The following is a 16,297-nucleotide window of genomic DNA, read 5'->3' as shown; positions in this document are numbered from 1 at the left end:
GGATTTTTCAGTCTCCTCAAAGCAGTTACCTTCCCGAGTCGAAGGGTGAAGCGACTTCTGGTCAATCATTGCAGTTCATGCAGAGGGTGCTGACACTTATGAGTAAAGGACATTAAATTGTTTCCACGAACAATACCATGCTCTGCAAAAGTTAGCATAACCCTTGAACTATTTCTGCCTTTCCTCATGTTACGACTACAGAATATGATTTAATGTTTTTTTGGACCAACACAAAGTAGTACTTAATTGTGTGGTAAGAGGAAAATGATCCGTTCTTTGACTATCCTCCTGTCCATCGTTGAATCGATACTTTGTGGATTCACCTTTTACTCCAGTTACAGCTGAACGTTTTCCTGGGATGTCTGTACCAGGTTTGTACATCTGGAAGTGGACATTTTTGGCCAGGCACTTCCCCATTGTTGTTCTGATTGTCTTGTTGAAACTTAAACCTTTACCCCAGTCAAAAGTCTTTTGCTGCCTCTGACAAGTTTTCCGTTCAAAACGATAGAGTTCATACAGAATCATGCTGCCACCGCTATATTTTTTGCCTTGTGGGTACTATATTCTGGGTGATTTCCAGAGGTAGTTTTCTATCACACATGCTGTTTTGCCTGTGAGTCAGGAAGTTTAAATTTGAACTGATCAGACAAGATCACCTTCCTTTACCTGTGCATGGCACGCCCTGCGTTGCTTGCAACAAATTTGAAACATGACTGTAGCTCTGTCACAAAGCTCTGTTAGTTCTTTATTTCTCATCTCTTCTGAAATGATTGACGGGACAAAGATAATCTCATGGAGCTAGTCTTTGCGAGATTCGGGCGGTTAAAAGAGTTGGCGGAATAATCAAGTTGAAGCCAGATTATACGAAGAGCTTTTGAAATCTCATTTCCAATATTCTGCACACCTTCTGGAGCATTTTCCTTCTTGAGCTTGTCCGTAAAAGTTATATTTTGCTTCATATTGCTGCGTTTGGGCTCTACTCTTCCACTAAAATGATGGTCTTGCCTGCATTTGCAAAAAAATCTACTCGAGCGTATTGGTAAATCTTCAGTTGCGTCGACACAGATTGAGACGGCGTACAACGCAGCAGTGACCTTTAGCTTTTTTTTTTTTTTTAAGCTGTTCCATTAATCCCCACTGTTTGCAAAGTCTGTCTGGTGGAACACTTGTAGCTAAAGGCTGAGATTAACCTCACTCGATAGCAGTGCGCTCACAGTGGCTGATGTGTTCTGTGAGGCTGTGCTCATGTGACACGCTCAGTGATTCGACACCCTCGGATGACCTTACAGTACTACCGCAGACAGCTGGAGCTGACGGTGGATTTTTATTTTTTTTTTCCAAGAAAAATCTCATCATCTGCATAATGCAGTCGTCAGGGAGTGACATCAACAACTGTTTGCTCTCTAGTCATCCCAGACTGAAAGTCAGGAGACGAAAGCCAAGCTTATGTGGGAAAGTTGGCTATTCTTTCCCTCGGGTGTTGGGAGAAATGGATGAGAAACCGGTCGTAGTGCTTTTGGAAACGGGTTGTTGTCGCCGCTGTCATTCTGTCCTGGTGCTAAGAACTCTTTGGCAGAAAGTGGGGGTAAGAAAAAAAAAATCTGGGATTGAGGCTAAACTTTATGCTAAACTGATGTAGATGTAATCCCTAAGTCTAGACGGTCAGGCACAAAGAGACAAAACATATCACCAATTCTCCAGCCAACTCTATGAAATCACTGAGAGGAGAGAGACGAGACTCTTTAGATGAAAAGCATTTTTGCAGGATGTTGAACCCCACAATTTAATCAGTTGCCTCGTAGATGATGCTTTTATTAATATTTGAAAAGTCTGGAAAAAGACTCACTTTGTCTTTGATTTGCCACATTGTGACATTAACTTATTTTTGACTCAAATATTTCATCTAAACTTTTTCTACTTGGACAAATGAATGTCATTGGCATTTAAATCAGTCATTTCACAAATAGTCATTCAAAAGTCCGTTCTCCCATCCCCCTTTTTTTAATGGCTGTACACTTTTTATGTAATATAGTGTTTTACACTTGTTCCCTATGGCTTTAAAACTAGGTGGGCTTTCAATGCCAAACACAGCACTGAAACCGGTAATTAGCTTTTATAGACTAAAGGTGTCAAAAGAACAAGATGTCTGTATTCAGTGGAGTGTAATTCCGAGTTGATTTAACGAGTCACAGTTGTAGGTTTAAAAAAAAAAAACAGCAGATCTGAGTTGGTACAAATACCAGCAAAAAAGGGGATGTCCTTTTCCACGCTGTCCAGTTGACATGACCTCATTATTGCTTCACAATCTGTGGAACACAGATGAAATAAATTCCCCAAAACAACAAATTATTTTATTTTTTTTTGTTTAGTTTTTTTTTTTTACCAACATGTCCAGATTTGTTTGGAAACTGATGGTAGATGTAATTTGAACCTGAACATAATATTAAATTTTTAAATGAAAAAATGCACACAGACCATACATAGTTTGCAAGGTCTGTGCTCTTTACTGTTTTGTTGTTATTTTTTCTCCTGCAGTAAGATCCTGAGGAAGAAGGATGACTCTGTGAGCACTCAGCAGACCAACAGCCTTCCAAAGTACAAGAAGGTCAGAGAAACGTGCCAGCTGGCAGAACTCCAGACACCTTGCGAGCAGCCAGGACAGGTAAAGCAAAGACAGTAATGTATCAAGAAGTTGCTGCAAGCAGATTCTAACTATTCTAACTAAGCTCCCCTGTTGTCCAGCAAAGATGGTTTTTTTTTGGACTTTTAGATGGTCTTCATCTTGCCTCGTGGTGGGTGGGTGGGGATTGGGGGGGTGGGGGGGTGATATCTGTGGGCCACTCTCGAAGCGGCCATTCACAAGTGCATCACTTGCTTTATAATTGGTCTCTTTTGCTCCGTTTTGCGGTCCATTAATTTGTGGGTACTTGCTTTTCATCTTGTGGCCATTAATTTTCTGGCAGACCAAGCAGCCAGATGGTACAGTAAGTGGCCCTGGAGCAGACAGGCCAGAGAAATACAAATTGTTACAAATTTCAGGTAGTGTTAAAAGGACGGGCAGACATTCCGAGGGTCCGACTAATTCAATCCAGAGCCACTTTATGACCACATAAATGTGTGTGTGTAGCAATCACTTAATAAAGGCAGCGACGGAGCGGCTTCGGCTGAACTCGGGTGTGTGTGGGTGCAGCATTTCAGCTGTACGCAATAAAGCCTTTTTAATCTTCCCGTGCATTGTCGGGGTCGGGGGGGTTCATGGCAGGTTTGAGTCACTTCACTTCTTTGCCCTTCGCGCTTCAGGTTGCATTATCATTCTTTCTATTCCAAACAAAATAAAACCAGGAAGCATCCTGTGGAGTAAGTCTTAAATTGCAAACCCAGGTGGCTGTAAAATAACATCCACTGGAAGCCCAACAGTCCGAACTGCAAGTCTGCCGGCAAATCAGGCTCTCTCTAAGTGCTCCCATCCTTCTTTGTTTCTCATCATCTTCTGCCGTCCTGCTGATGCACCGATGCAGCTACACATGCATGCCTTGCGTTGAGTCTTCACTGTGGCTGCACTCAGAGGGGCGGATAAAGAGAGACGGATTGTTTTCATCCTCTGGCGACATTGCGTGCCTCTCCCTTGCATCTTTTCTGATTCTGACATGACCGCTCCGCTGCTGCCCCGTAAGCTCCTCCAGAAGAAACCCGATCTGTCGTACAAGTCTTTGTTTTGTACCCTTGTTCCCACACTCAGCGCCGGTCTCCTGTGCTGCTCTCTGCAGACGTCTGGGTCCGGTTTTATCCTGGGCCTAATCAGTCTCCAAAGCTTTATTTCCTACTGGAATGCCTTTTAAGAAAGGTGCCGATGATGTAGCCAAAACGTGTGGGAGTTTATTTACACAATTGCGTTAGTGACGCACGGACACGGCTGGTGCGAGAGTGATTGGGGTTTCCTCTTTGTTTTACAGACACCAAATGAGCCTAATTCATCTCATGCGGTGTTTTTTTTTTTTTGGTTTATTTTTGCTGCAGGACTAGGATGCCAATCTCATCCACAAACTGAGACTTGAAATGCCAGAGGAAACGAACCTCTAAAATCATTCCAGATTGTTTAAAAATCCGAAATTGCTAAACAAAAATAGCTGTACAAATTGTTCTCAGTGCCCCTTTCCGCTTTGGGTGTTTGCAGAAATGGCACTGTGTGGAGGAGATCACAGGGAAGTGGAGGATCCAGAAGTGTAAAGGTGGTTCTAAGGAAGGGTCCAGGAAGAGGGTTCGCAGCCTAAGACCCCCCAGCAGTTATGACAACAGAGAGAAAGCGTGCGACTGTGAGGACCCTTTGTACAAACCGACCAGAGCCGATCGCCGTTCCCAACGACGGTTCTCCTCAGGAGGACAGCGTGAGTACCACATACCTGTTATCTAATGTAAATAAATCAAAAAGACATTATGTTAACAATAAAGAACCAGGTGTATCTACTTAAGATACTTTATTGACTTGCTTTGGTTTAGAGATATATTTTTGTTTTGTTACACTGTAAATTCCAGGACTGGATTTTTTTTTTTTTCACTGATTATTTATGCTCTTAAATGAGTCATTGCTTGGAAGAAGCAATCATCCAATAACAGTTCTGGTTTGCACTTTTGCAAGAGCTTTGAATTTGAGAAATATGCTGCCCTCTTGTGTTGTTTGACCAAAATAAGGCTACGACTAATAATAATACATTTTCAGACCAAATAAATCTGTCGTTATTTTTCCAACTGGTCACTGATTATTTTAATCCATCTCTGCCCCCTGGCACACTTGGTTCTTGGTGTTGGCATGTGCTTTATGACACTGTGTGCAGGCCTCTGCATTATTGTTTCCATCCTCATAGTAAAACACTGACTTATCGAACAGAATTTGAGAAATACGTGTCGTCTCTTCTTCGACCAGCTCCAACTAAAAATCTCAAGAGTCGGGCCTAATTTGGATTATTGTTCCTCCAACTATAGACACGGATCGCAAATTTTTAGAAACATTTTTCTAATATCCATGGAAAAGGAGAATTTCTGTTCTTCATTTAGAATGTTGTAATACTTTAAATTAAAGTACAGAAGCTGATGGAAAAACTGAAGCTCACATACACACAATATGTAATGTTTTCACATGCAGAATAAAAGATTTCACAGATCACAAACTGTGTTTTAAAGAGTATATGTTCAGTGTGTTCGGTTAAGGTTTCACTTGTTCAGGTGTTTTTATGTTTCTAGCTAGATTACTCCATATTTGCTTAAAGGTGTCAAAATGATATTTTCTCCATGCGAAGAGAGTAAAGCAAATAATCTTCCAACAGCTTCCTGCAACGTGTGGCACTTTTAAAATGGCACTGAGATGGTTCCAAACGATTAATACCAGAAAATCTGGGCTTTCTATAAGCAACAAACAGAAACGACTCTGCTTTTGCAAATGTTACTTTGAACTCGGTTCTCCAAAAAAAAAAACAAAAAAAAAAAAAAAAAACAACTGCGCGACTCTTAATTCCTTGGCGGCTTTCAGGTTATCGCCCTCGTTTTGTACACACCCGGCCTGCTCGATCGCTGTCTGTGGAATTTGAGGGCCAGATCTACGACATCGACCTGCAAGCAGATGACCAGTCCGGCATCCGCCGCCGCGGCATCTCAAAGCGACACTACGCCTCAGAGGACCCGGAATACGATTTGGGGTCTGATGACGGGTCGGAGGAAATGCTGGCAGATGATACCAACGCGGTGGGATACCTGAACTCTGTGAAAGTTACCCACAAGTAAGCCTTTTACCGAGGTGTTTCACATCGACTGCTTTTTGCAGGGTGGTTTATGCATCTTCTTGGAACATTTTGTAGGTGCTACATCCTGATGAATGACACCATTCACTGTGAGAGAGAAATCTACCAATCTTCCAAGGCCTGGAAAGATCATAAGAGCTACGTTGATCAGGAGGTAAGCTGTCTGATTGCATGGTTTTTTTATTTTATTTTTTTTATTAATTCCTGAAATTGGAAGTCATTGACTTAAATAACAGGAAATATAACACTTAAAACTCCTGGCTACATATTTTCTTACATTTCAGATTGAAGCCCTTCAAGACAAAATTAAGAACCTTCGAGAAGTCAGAGGCCATCTGAAAAGGACGCGACCAGACGATTGTGACTGTGGAAAGAGGTTTGTCGTTCATGTTTCAGCTTTGAACTAATTCTCCATCTAACTTTATTACTGTAGAAAGTCTAAGTTATTGGTGGTTTCATGAAGTTGTCGTGTTTCTTACCATTTGATTGCTCTCTTTCCTCCCGCCATTGCTCTTTTCCTCTGCTTGTAAATCCAGCTATTTTAACAAAGGCCTCAGAAACAAGGGAGAGAGACTGAAGGGCAGGAATGATCAGCTCCATCCATTCAAGTGAGTTTCTGTTATTGTTTTTGTGATTATTAAAGAAACAGAAACAAACTTGCTTAACCAGGCCGTAGATCACTTCATCCAGTGTGCGTTCGTGCTTGTTGCCCTTTGAGGGACTCTCCAGTTTCTGAGCCATCATGCCATCCATTAAGTTGTTTAAATGTTTGGTTCCTGAATTGAGTTTAAATGACAAAGCACATGTTTTGCTGCGGATTGCTTTGTGTGTGCCTGGAAGTGATTGAGTTGCACGGAAGAATCGAATGATTCAACAGAGGAGGAATCAGAACGTCCATCAAACGCAGTGATCAACTTCCACCGTGAAGCTCTGGGATTGTGATTATGCCGATATAAAGCAGCTGTTTCCAGCAGTGTCTGTTTGTTTTGTGTGAGGGAGGGAGGGAGGGAGGGAGGGAGGGAGGGAGGGAGGGAGGACGAGAAGGCTGTGGATAGGATGTCATCCTGGGCAGAACTGGTCAAACTGAGAGCCTTAACCATAAGCGTAAACAGGCTGTCCTACCCCAGCACGGTGTGGAAGTCCCCTCTCCGTCTCCCATCGCTGTGGTTACTGGCACCACAAAGGGTCGGCACTAAAAGTCACGATTGCGTCACGGTTAAAAAAATAAAATAAAATAAAAAATTGTGTCTCGTTGCTGTTCGACAGGGAGACCACACACGACATCGAAGGGAAGACCCAGCTGTATAATGAGATCCGGCGCAGGAAGAAGGAGAGGAAGGAGAAGAAGCGGCAGAGGAAGGGAGACGACTGCAGTCTGCCAGGCCTCACTTGCTTTACACACAACAACGACCACTGGCAGACCGCTCCCTTCTGGACATGTATGTGTACAAAACCACACGTGTGACTTTTTAACTCGTTCCACACCTGGCCTTTTGCGTGCGCTGGTATTTATACGACGGTGTCGATTACCTTGCAGTGGGTGCCTTCTGTGCTTGCACCAGCTCCAACAACAACACCTACTGGTGCCTGAGAACCATCAACGAGACCCACAACACGCTCTTCTGTGAGTTTTCCACCGGCTTCCTGGAATACTTTGATCTCAACAGTGACCCATACCAGGTGCGTGAAGATCCGTCTGCAGTCGTCGTTCTGTGTTGCCGTTGTGACTCCGAAAGAATTTTAAAATAGTATTGCACAATCACCGTCTTGTTTTAACCTTTGTATTCTTGGCTAGATCTACCACAAAGTTAGTTTAACTTTTGAAACAGTCAATCATGTTGAGGAGCAGTTTTTTTTTTCCTTTTGTTTTATTTTTTTGTTCTGTACGTCTGAGCATGTCTTTTTGTGCCAGGTAACCAGTTGAAGATATTCCTTGCTTTTTGAAGCGGTTAAACACAGAGACTAAGCAGGTTGATAACAAAGTTTATTTACTTCTCATTAGGACTGATAATTAGAAATGATCAAGAGCTCAAGTATTATAACACTAATATTTTTGACGATCAAAAACAGAAGCAAAAAAAAACACTGAATCGCCAAAATCGCGTGGCAAGAACAATTTCAATGTGGAAGTGGCTATTCAGCATATTAGCTCGATCGTCTGATTAAAAGTCTAACCACATCAAGGTTTTGGTGGTAGGAGGTGAACAATAATGAACTCCAAGTTATCCACCTGTGAGCCATCAGCTGAACCACAAGACGTAAAACTGATAAGATGTGCCTTTTTCTGTACCATCTTTGCAGGTTTCTGTCTTTCCTGACACGGTTATATTGAGGGATGTCCTGTTAAAGCTAGGTTGCAGTTATCATTTCTTGCCCAGGCCTTTGGGTGGCTACCTACTTTTGATCCAAACACGCAAAAAAAAAAAAAAAAAGTTCTTCTGTAAAATCATTAAGTGTGTTTGAGCACGTCAGAGGTATGAGATAGAAAAAATAAACTTGTCAGGAAACTCACGCAGCAGCTGACAAAAATGACAAGCGTACAGAGCAGAAGGAGGAAGAAAAAAAAATTGCAACCAGATCTCGACACGATGTTCAAGCTTGTTTTAGATTTGATCAGACTTCTCTTCTTGCTTCTGTTTTTTTTTTTTTTGTTTGTTTGTTTTTTACTTATTCCATCAGAATTTTGCTCAGAGCAGCTGCCTGCTCCTAACATCCTAACATCAGGTGATGTTAGGAATCTGGAGGAAAAAAAAATTAGCCTGATTTCATAACACAGCCAGTCAGAATGTAACACAATTTTTAAAGCACTTCTTTAAGTTTGGGGAGATAATGGCATAAAAAGAAAAAAGAAATCTGTAAATAAAATAACCCTGGTTGGAAGCAGCTGCTTTTTCTTAAATTGTTTCACATTAACATCTCAAGAAGAAAAGAGAAGTTATAAGCAATGATGAATTGGCTTATTTCAAAAGCCTACCAACCTTTAAGATGATAAAGGTTGGTAGGTTGAAGAGCCCTGTGTAAACAGGTTTTGATCTCAACACCTCAAGATCCGAGGAACAATAAGAAGATTATTGCAGTTTAATCTGAAATCACGGTGAAGACTTTTTCAAAAGTCTTGGCCTAAAGACTCGATATCACTCTGAAGCTCTATTCACCATGTCGTTACTGTTTTTGACATTTCGAAGCAATTAAGTTTTGAGAATTTATGACTGGTCATTTTCTACCAAGTTCCAGGAAGAAAAGAAAAAAAAAGCACACATGGAGACAAGCAGACAAAATGTAAATATCTTTGCACGTTCAAACTGTATTCACAGCTGACGAACGCAGTTTACGCCGTGGATCGGGACGTCCTGAACTCGCTCCACGCGCAGCTCATGGAGATGAGGAGCTGTCAAGGGTACAAGCAGTGTAATCCTCGGCCTAAAGGCTCGGACACGGGTAAGAATGCTGCCGTCTGTTTGGTTCGTGTCTTATTGTCATTGGGTGCATACGGACGTTTGAATAAGGGGTTTATACTGGTAGCTGTTACCTCACCAGTAGTGACGGATATGATTTGCATCTAGATTTAGTTTGGCAGTCGTTATGCAATGCTGCATTTGTTGATGGTTGTTTTTAGAGGGTTCCCTCTTGTGTCGTGGATCTGTTTTTAGTTTGGACGGTGTGTGTCTGCACATCCACGCATGCTGCATGCGTTTGAAAATAATCTACTCCATATCGAGTGGTAAAATTGCAAGTGAAGGTTTTTTTTTTTGTTTTTTTTTTAAGAGATTTGTGTTTTAATATTTAAGTCACTGTAACACATACACTCTTGACTTCTCTTTCAGCTCTGGATCTTTCTGGTTTTTCTGTTTTGTTTTTGTTTGTTTTTTTCCTCGAGGATATGAAGTTGTAGCCTGTCAATAGTCTAAAGCTGCGTTACAGTCGTCCATTCTGGCCGTCTTCTTCCTTTCCTGACTCTTGAGTGTGTGAGAAAACTGTCAATGGCGTAACTGGCAGCGTAGTGGTGGAGGCGGTTACTGCGTAATGTCACAATGACGTAAACCTGCAGCGTTTGCGTGTGGCACGAGCTGCCTGCGATGTTTATGGCCCGACGGTAAAACCACCTCATCTGTAATTAGCAGCTGCATAATGCAGTCACGGAGCAGCCAAGCTGTGCTCCAAAAAAACTCATTTCGCTCCTAGCATGACGGACTCGTGTCGCAAAACGGCTTTGGGGGCTCTTACTTCAACTGGCTCCCGTTCCTAGAATCAAACGCCTCTTCTGTTAACCAGGAAAATGACTGGTAAAGTAACTGTTTACCATTTTTTTTCCCCGTGAAATACGCGATTAAAACTTAATGGCGAGAGTAAATGAATGCAGAAATCTCACACCTGCGTATTTTATCTAAAAGAAGAAGAAAACCGTTTCATTCTCTGTCCGTCAAATCCAGTTTGTCCTAAATCAATTTCTACCTTCCTTCCATGTTTTCCTCCTTTCATACCCAATTCTCTTTCTCTCCTTAGTTCTCCAGTGTTTGCGTTTCTCTATAGCGCTTAGCAGCAGCGGTGCATGAAGAAAAGCCTCAGTGTGACTGATTTGTTTCCCTCCTACGTCCCTTTTGACTCAAGGCATTAACAATTGATCACTGTTATCTTTTCCAATCAGGAGGTAAAGATGGAGGAAGCTATGAGCCACACAGGTACCCGACAAGTTTTGTTCCTCTTCAGCAGCTTTTTTTTTTTTTTTTTTTTTTCTTTAACACCTGCATGGGTCGAATTTGCCTCATTCCCACTAATACATCCATCCATGGGGTGCTGATGTTTCATCCGTGGCTGCATGCTGGGAACATGCTAACAAATCTCAACAGAACGTTTTTTTGTTGTTTTTTTTTCCTTCCTCTGCGCACAGACTTTCTTCACTTTCATTTGCTGCGTTTAAGTGCAGCCACTTGGAAACTTGCAAGATCATCTCTGCCCCGTACTTTTTACACATTTCCTTCCATGTGTAAAATATAGAGTTTTTCCACAGTATAGCATGGCCATCTGAAAATAAAAATACAAAGCTGTAGAGTGCATGTCACCAAGTCATCCAGTCACACGTTGTTACACTAAGAGGTAGGAACAGGTTGACGCTTTGGGGTGATTAATGCAACTTTTCTCTCTGCGCCTCACGCAAAGAGGACGGGACTTTTCGTCACCAGGAAGTCCATCCAGTGTTGCACCCAAAGTGTGAAGCTATTCCTCTAACCTCTCGCATTTCATGTAATGCCTCCCGTAGCCACATAAGCAAAACATCATCCCACCCTGTGCAGGTGTAAAATCTAGAGATGCACTGAGAAATGTTCAACAGTTTTCAATTTGATTTCCCAGGCAATCTGAAACTCCAAAGTTCAGTCACCTTCCAAACGCCGAATGGACCCCATGTAAACTCCACTGAGTCACGTTCAGAAGACTCTTCTGTCATGGTAACGGGTGTATGCAGATTGGACTGCTTTTACAAAATAAATCACTCTTGGGAGCCTGGTGAATTGGTACCGAAATTGGATGCCACCTGTGCGATAAGTGGGAGGTCATGGGAATAGCAGCAGGCGAGCCCCAAAGGACAAGGCCATGTGACCTTGATGGTCTCTCAAGAAATTGAGACCTTGGGTCTTAATGAGAGAACCTGTATAAATAAAAGTAAAAAGAAAAACCGACAACATCAACGAATGCTGCGGCGCAGAGGTAGTCAACATTCTGCAAGGTGGATTAGCTGCAAACTCCAGATCAATTAGACTAGAACAGTTCATAGAGACCTTCTTGGAAACAAAGGTCTCTTAATGCCTTAACGTATCAAGACATTTTGCTCTGGGAACAGTGTGGAAACGGCACTTTCCGTTTCAACTTGATGTCACAACAGGGTCCAATGAGGACATGGACGAAACGGTGGATTAGCTGGACAGATTAAATATTTATAATTTTGTCAAATCTGGTTTGCAATGCCACATGTCATCCTTTGAACTTCATGGAAATTGTTGGCATGTTGGCAGCCGTCTCTGGAAATCTCAGTTTTGAATTAAACTTTAAGAGAAATCCAATTTGCCAAAAAAAAAAAAAAAAAAAATCATGACTATCAGCATGGTGAAAGCTTTATAAAACAGGAGCCGGGAAATCGGACATCCAATTCCGCTCAGTGCATCTCCAGTAACATCACAACCAAACCAGCAGTAATTCATGTTCACTCATAGCCATATGCCAGATGTAGAATTGAAACTTTCTTGCATTGTGACCCCTCTGACACCTGCTTACCAGGCGACAGCAGCATCGAAAGTGGTCAAAGACGAGGCCGAGCCTTTCCTTTCCGTGAGTCCCTCAGTTTCTGTCCAGCCATCTCGTCCTGCACTATACTGGAAAGCCTCTTACGCAGAGATGCCAATCCTAAGGGGCGCTGATCCTGATTTTCCTTTTCTCACATTTCTATTTGCAGCTCTTGTGTGCTTTTGCAGCAAATTTCTTTTCTTATTTTTTCCTTCCTGGCTTTTTATTTTTACTTTGTCTCCTTTTTTTGGGGCGGCACACGACATTCAACAGCTTATTTTCCTGTTTTCTTTTTTCATGGGTTTATTTTATTCCAGGTATCTTTGCTTTGTATCTCACTTTAATGCAGGCCTGTCTTTATTCAGTGCCATAATATTCAGTGCCTTGCAAAAGGTTATTCATGCCTCTGACTTTTTCACTTTCTGTCATTTTACAACCTCAAACTTCAATGTGTTTTATTGGGATTTTATGTGGCAGACTTGAACAAAGAAGCACATACACAGGAGAAGAAAGTAGATTAAATGTTTTTTTTTTTTTGGGGGGGGGGGAGAGGAGGTTTGCTAGTTTTTTCAAACAAAAAACAAACATGATGTGTATTTGAGTAAGTATTTACTCTGATGGGGCCGTTTTGACTCGTGATTTTGTTTTGATCCAAAACCTCCACTGTATCTCTGATTTGTACTTTATGTTTAGGGTTTTTCTTACCACTCTAGAGGGTTTTTATTTGTAACAACTATTGAAAACCATTTAACATTTTCCTTGTCACAAATGTGCTGTGTGATCTGCTACATCAAATCCCCCCAAAAAGTCCTTTTTTTGTTTTGTTTTTGGGGTTGTAGCATGAAAAACTGTGAATGAGTTGGAGATGTGTATTTTTCATGAAGCACTATATTTACTGCGGGGCTTTAGAGTCTTAGTCTGTAATGAATGATTAAATGTCTCTTTGGATTCTCTAAAAGAGCAGAATGCTTTCCTCGTTTGTGGCTTGAGCTCAGTGTGTGTGTGTGGCGTCTTGATCCTGTGCTGCTTTGAAGTGAGCTTGTTGCTTTGGTGCCACAAACCCTCTGCCTCTGCTGCTGTAGTCAGAACCAGAAGCCGGGCATGACTGCATGCATGCTGTCTGAATTGAACTCCAAGCGTCGCGCCTCCTCATTTCTACTCCCGACCCCTGAAAATCTTCTTTTCTTTTTTTTTTTTTTTCTTTTTTGTTTCGGCAGCACACAGCCAGTATGGGAAGGACGACAGGGTTAAGCTGCCCAACTTGACAGACGAGGAGGTGAACTGGCAGGAACTGGAGGATTTGTATAGCATAAACGAAAGCCTGTATGAATGTAGGCCTGACTACAGACCCAGCCCGGACAACTGGGCCAATTTCCAGAAGGATGTTGATAAAATGTTTGCACTGCGACACGTTTTAAACCCATTCAACCGAACTCTAAAGCTCGACGACTCCACCCTGCCAGAGCTGGGCTCTGGGGCCGGGGGTGGAAGCCTCGAGGAGGCCAGCGGAGACGAGCCGGCCTCCGCCAGCGTCGTCCGGCCGGCCTGGGCTTCGGAGACTCGACTCGCCACCCCCGGTCCCAGCAGAAAGCCACCAGCACCTTCAAAGCCAGAACAGAAACTGGAATCTGTTGTAAACGACCTTCCCGATAGCCTTGAGAACGGACTCGAGGAGTCCTTGTCGTCGAGTCAGCGCAGACCCGAGGTCACCCCGAGCGACGTGCGGGCGCGGCAGCTGGAGGAGCTGGAGGACGAAACGTTCAGCGGGAACGGACCGACTGAGATGGAGGCTCGACACGACGGCCTCATGCACACGCACAACAGCCTGCGCGCCCAGTCGGACCCCGACCGGCAGGTCCTGGGCTCCAGCCTGGACTCTGAAGACGAGGAGGACATTTTCCAGGCTCAAGGCTATCTCCCTCTCTCCCCACAGACTCTGAGGCCAAAAGTGCAGAGCACCACCACCACCACCACAAAAAGCCCAGCCATCACCTCCCCCACACAGACTAGCAGCACTCAGACTGTCGGGGTGGTCCTAAAAGCCCCACCCCAGGCCCCGCTGCCCCCGAGTTTGGACTACGAGGGAAGCGGCTCGGTGACTGAGCCCTCCGCGAAGACCCTCTGAGGCAGATGGGTGGCCCCAGTAAACCTGCCGGAGATCCGCTACAGACACTAGTTAGAAGATGATCTGTGCAGGACGAACGGTCAATTCAGATTTATATGATGAGTCATAAAGTTATTTTTTTTACTGGTGCCAACATTTATTAGGTAACGGTGTTACTGATAAATGCGTGTATAAAAAAAAAGAAGAAAAAAAGTATATATATATAAATATATAAAAGCCTTAATGCAGCCAAACTGCAGTTGCTATTAAAGATGATCATTTCCATAAAGAGACTGAATATTGTTTATGAATATTTAATGTTGTTCTACAGAGACAGTGGGAGGTGAAATCATCTCAGCAGCTGAATAGGTGATTACAGAGTCACTCTGTGGTCTTCAGCCCAATCACAGGACCCTCTGAGAACTTCACCGCGTCAACGCACAAACTTGTTTCCATTGCGACCTCAGAGCTCATAAATTACAACAAAATTGGACAACAAGAAAACAAAAGGCGGGAGTGTGGATTTGCCGTTAGCATTTTTTCCTTCAATGCGTCAGTCATTTTAGACCAGACAATCATGAAAGCGTTTACTTTAGACTGTTGTCGTGTAGCGCCGGTTAATCAGCCGCAGTCATATTTACAGACAAAAACAGCAAAGCGTCGCCGTTTCTGATGATGTCACTAAATAATCACTACTGTAGAGGATGACGAAGGTCTCCGATCAGCCGGAGTTACAACACTCACCACATTTAAAGGCACCCCTGGGTGAAAGGTTTAAAAAAAAAAACTAAGCAAACTTTAAAATATATTATTCAATCGCAGTAGCATAATCGAACATTAGAAAAAAATCAAACATTTAACTGTAGTATCTTTTAATTTAAACACCCAGGATGATCCATTTTTTGTATTATATTTAAAATGCCACAGATTTTCACGCAACCCTGTGCCCTCTAACCAGGTTAACCGGGATCTTTTAGGAGAAACGAACACGGCGTAGGGTCTGTGATGCTGCGGGTTTAACCAGTGCTCATGCAGTGCTCTTCCACATATTTTTTCCTCCATGTGCAAACGACGACAAACCTCGATGGCTTGTTGTTGAAAAGATCGATCGTGGTCTCGTCTGAGCAAATCGCACAGCGCCAGTTGTTGAAATCATAGTTGCACTTAGGAAAATATACGTCTGTTTGTAATGATTATTCAGAAAATGTTTCTTCCTGGTACGCTTCTTAAAAAAGGGATTTAAAAAATGCCTCTCGTGGTTGTTGTGAAGGAACCCAAGAGATCAAGTTTGTTTTGGTTTTCCTCGTGAGCTTTGGATATTTTTTTATTTTTTACCTTTGCCATCTGTTAGACCATCTCGTCTCACCAAGACTTCCTTGTCACTTTTCTATTTTTTTTTTTAAGATTTCTAAATTGTAGCTGAGAAGTTGCTCTTTTTTCTAGTAATTGCCTGACAATTCTTTTTTGTTTGGAATATTTTCTTAGTTTGTGGCTTAGTGAAATGGTTCTCGTGCCATATGTGTAAATTAAGAAAAAAAAAAAAAAGATCTCACATTTTGTAGGATTTCATTACTTTAAATTTTTGGACTCAAATTAAAGGTTAGATTTTTCTACTTTTCTATGTAAAATTATGCAACTGCAATAAAAAAAAAAAACAACCTTTTATGCATCTTCACCAGGGATGATGCATGTTGAGGCGGCTTTACGTGTGCAAATGGGAACATTTAAACTTTTTTAAACTGAGCTCTTTTTATATGACAGTATATTTTGATCTAAAGCAACCAGTTGAATAATGTCCGAGATGTATTTAGCTTTAATCTTATTCCACAAAAAGTCTCATTCTGCCTTCTTGACGACCAACTGTGGTTTCAGGAAAGCCATGACGCTGTCGCTGAAATAAACTGTTAACTTGAAGCTCTGCCTCCTCATTTGTCTATGAACTGCATGTTGTAATGACTCCAAACAAACTGATCTTTTTGTTTTCAGGTTTAATGACTATAATCAAGTATTGAAGGCATTTGTAAACCAAGCGTTCACAAACATCAATTATACTTCTGCTGCTGAGGAGCCCAAGAGCAACTTTCAGAATACACCCTCAGGTTTTTGTCCAGGAAAATAAATAAAT

At 42.3% G+C, this 16,297-nt stretch overlaps 1 protein-coding gene across 2 annotated transcripts in view; it reads left to right on the top strand.

Moving 5' to 3' along the window:
- sulf1 (sulfatase 1) overlaps positions 1 to 16,086 on the top strand; it is an 82,136-nt gene extending 66,050 nt beyond the window's left edge. For both annotated transcript variants that reach the window (XM_014992712.2, XM_088001477.1), the window contains 10 exons: positions 2,536 to 2,662; positions 4,175 to 4,385; positions 5,525 to 5,771; positions 5,850 to 5,946; positions 6,077 to 6,168; positions 6,329 to 6,400; positions 7,059 to 7,231; positions 7,330 to 7,472; positions 9,107 to 9,230; positions 13,286 to 16,086. In XM_014992712.2, the coding sequence (XP_014848198.2) occupies positions 2,536 to 2,662; positions 4,175 to 4,385; positions 5,525 to 5,771; positions 5,850 to 5,946; positions 6,077 to 6,168; positions 6,329 to 6,400; positions 7,059 to 7,231; positions 7,330 to 7,472; positions 9,107 to 9,230; positions 13,286 to 14,193 (2,194 nt within the window). In that variant the 3' untranslated portion in view covers positions 14,194 to 16,086. The remainder of the gene's footprint in view (positions 1 to 2,535; positions 2,663 to 4,174; positions 4,386 to 5,524; positions 5,772 to 5,849; positions 5,947 to 6,076; positions 6,169 to 6,328; positions 6,401 to 7,058; positions 7,232 to 7,329; positions 7,473 to 9,106; positions 9,231 to 13,285) is intronic.
- The last annotated feature ends 211 nt before the right edge of the window (positions 16,087 to 16,297 follow it).

Source organism: Poecilia mexicana, unplaced genomic scaffold (genome assembly GCF_051168715.1).
Source record: "Poecilia mexicana isolate PSO_F unplaced genomic scaffold, ASM5116871v1 scaffold_20, whole genome shotgun sequence".
NCBI lineage: Eukaryota > Metazoa > Chordata > Actinopteri > Cyprinodontiformes > Poeciliidae > Poecilia > Poecilia mexicana.
This window is presented reverse-complemented; position numbering and strand designations above follow the sequence as displayed.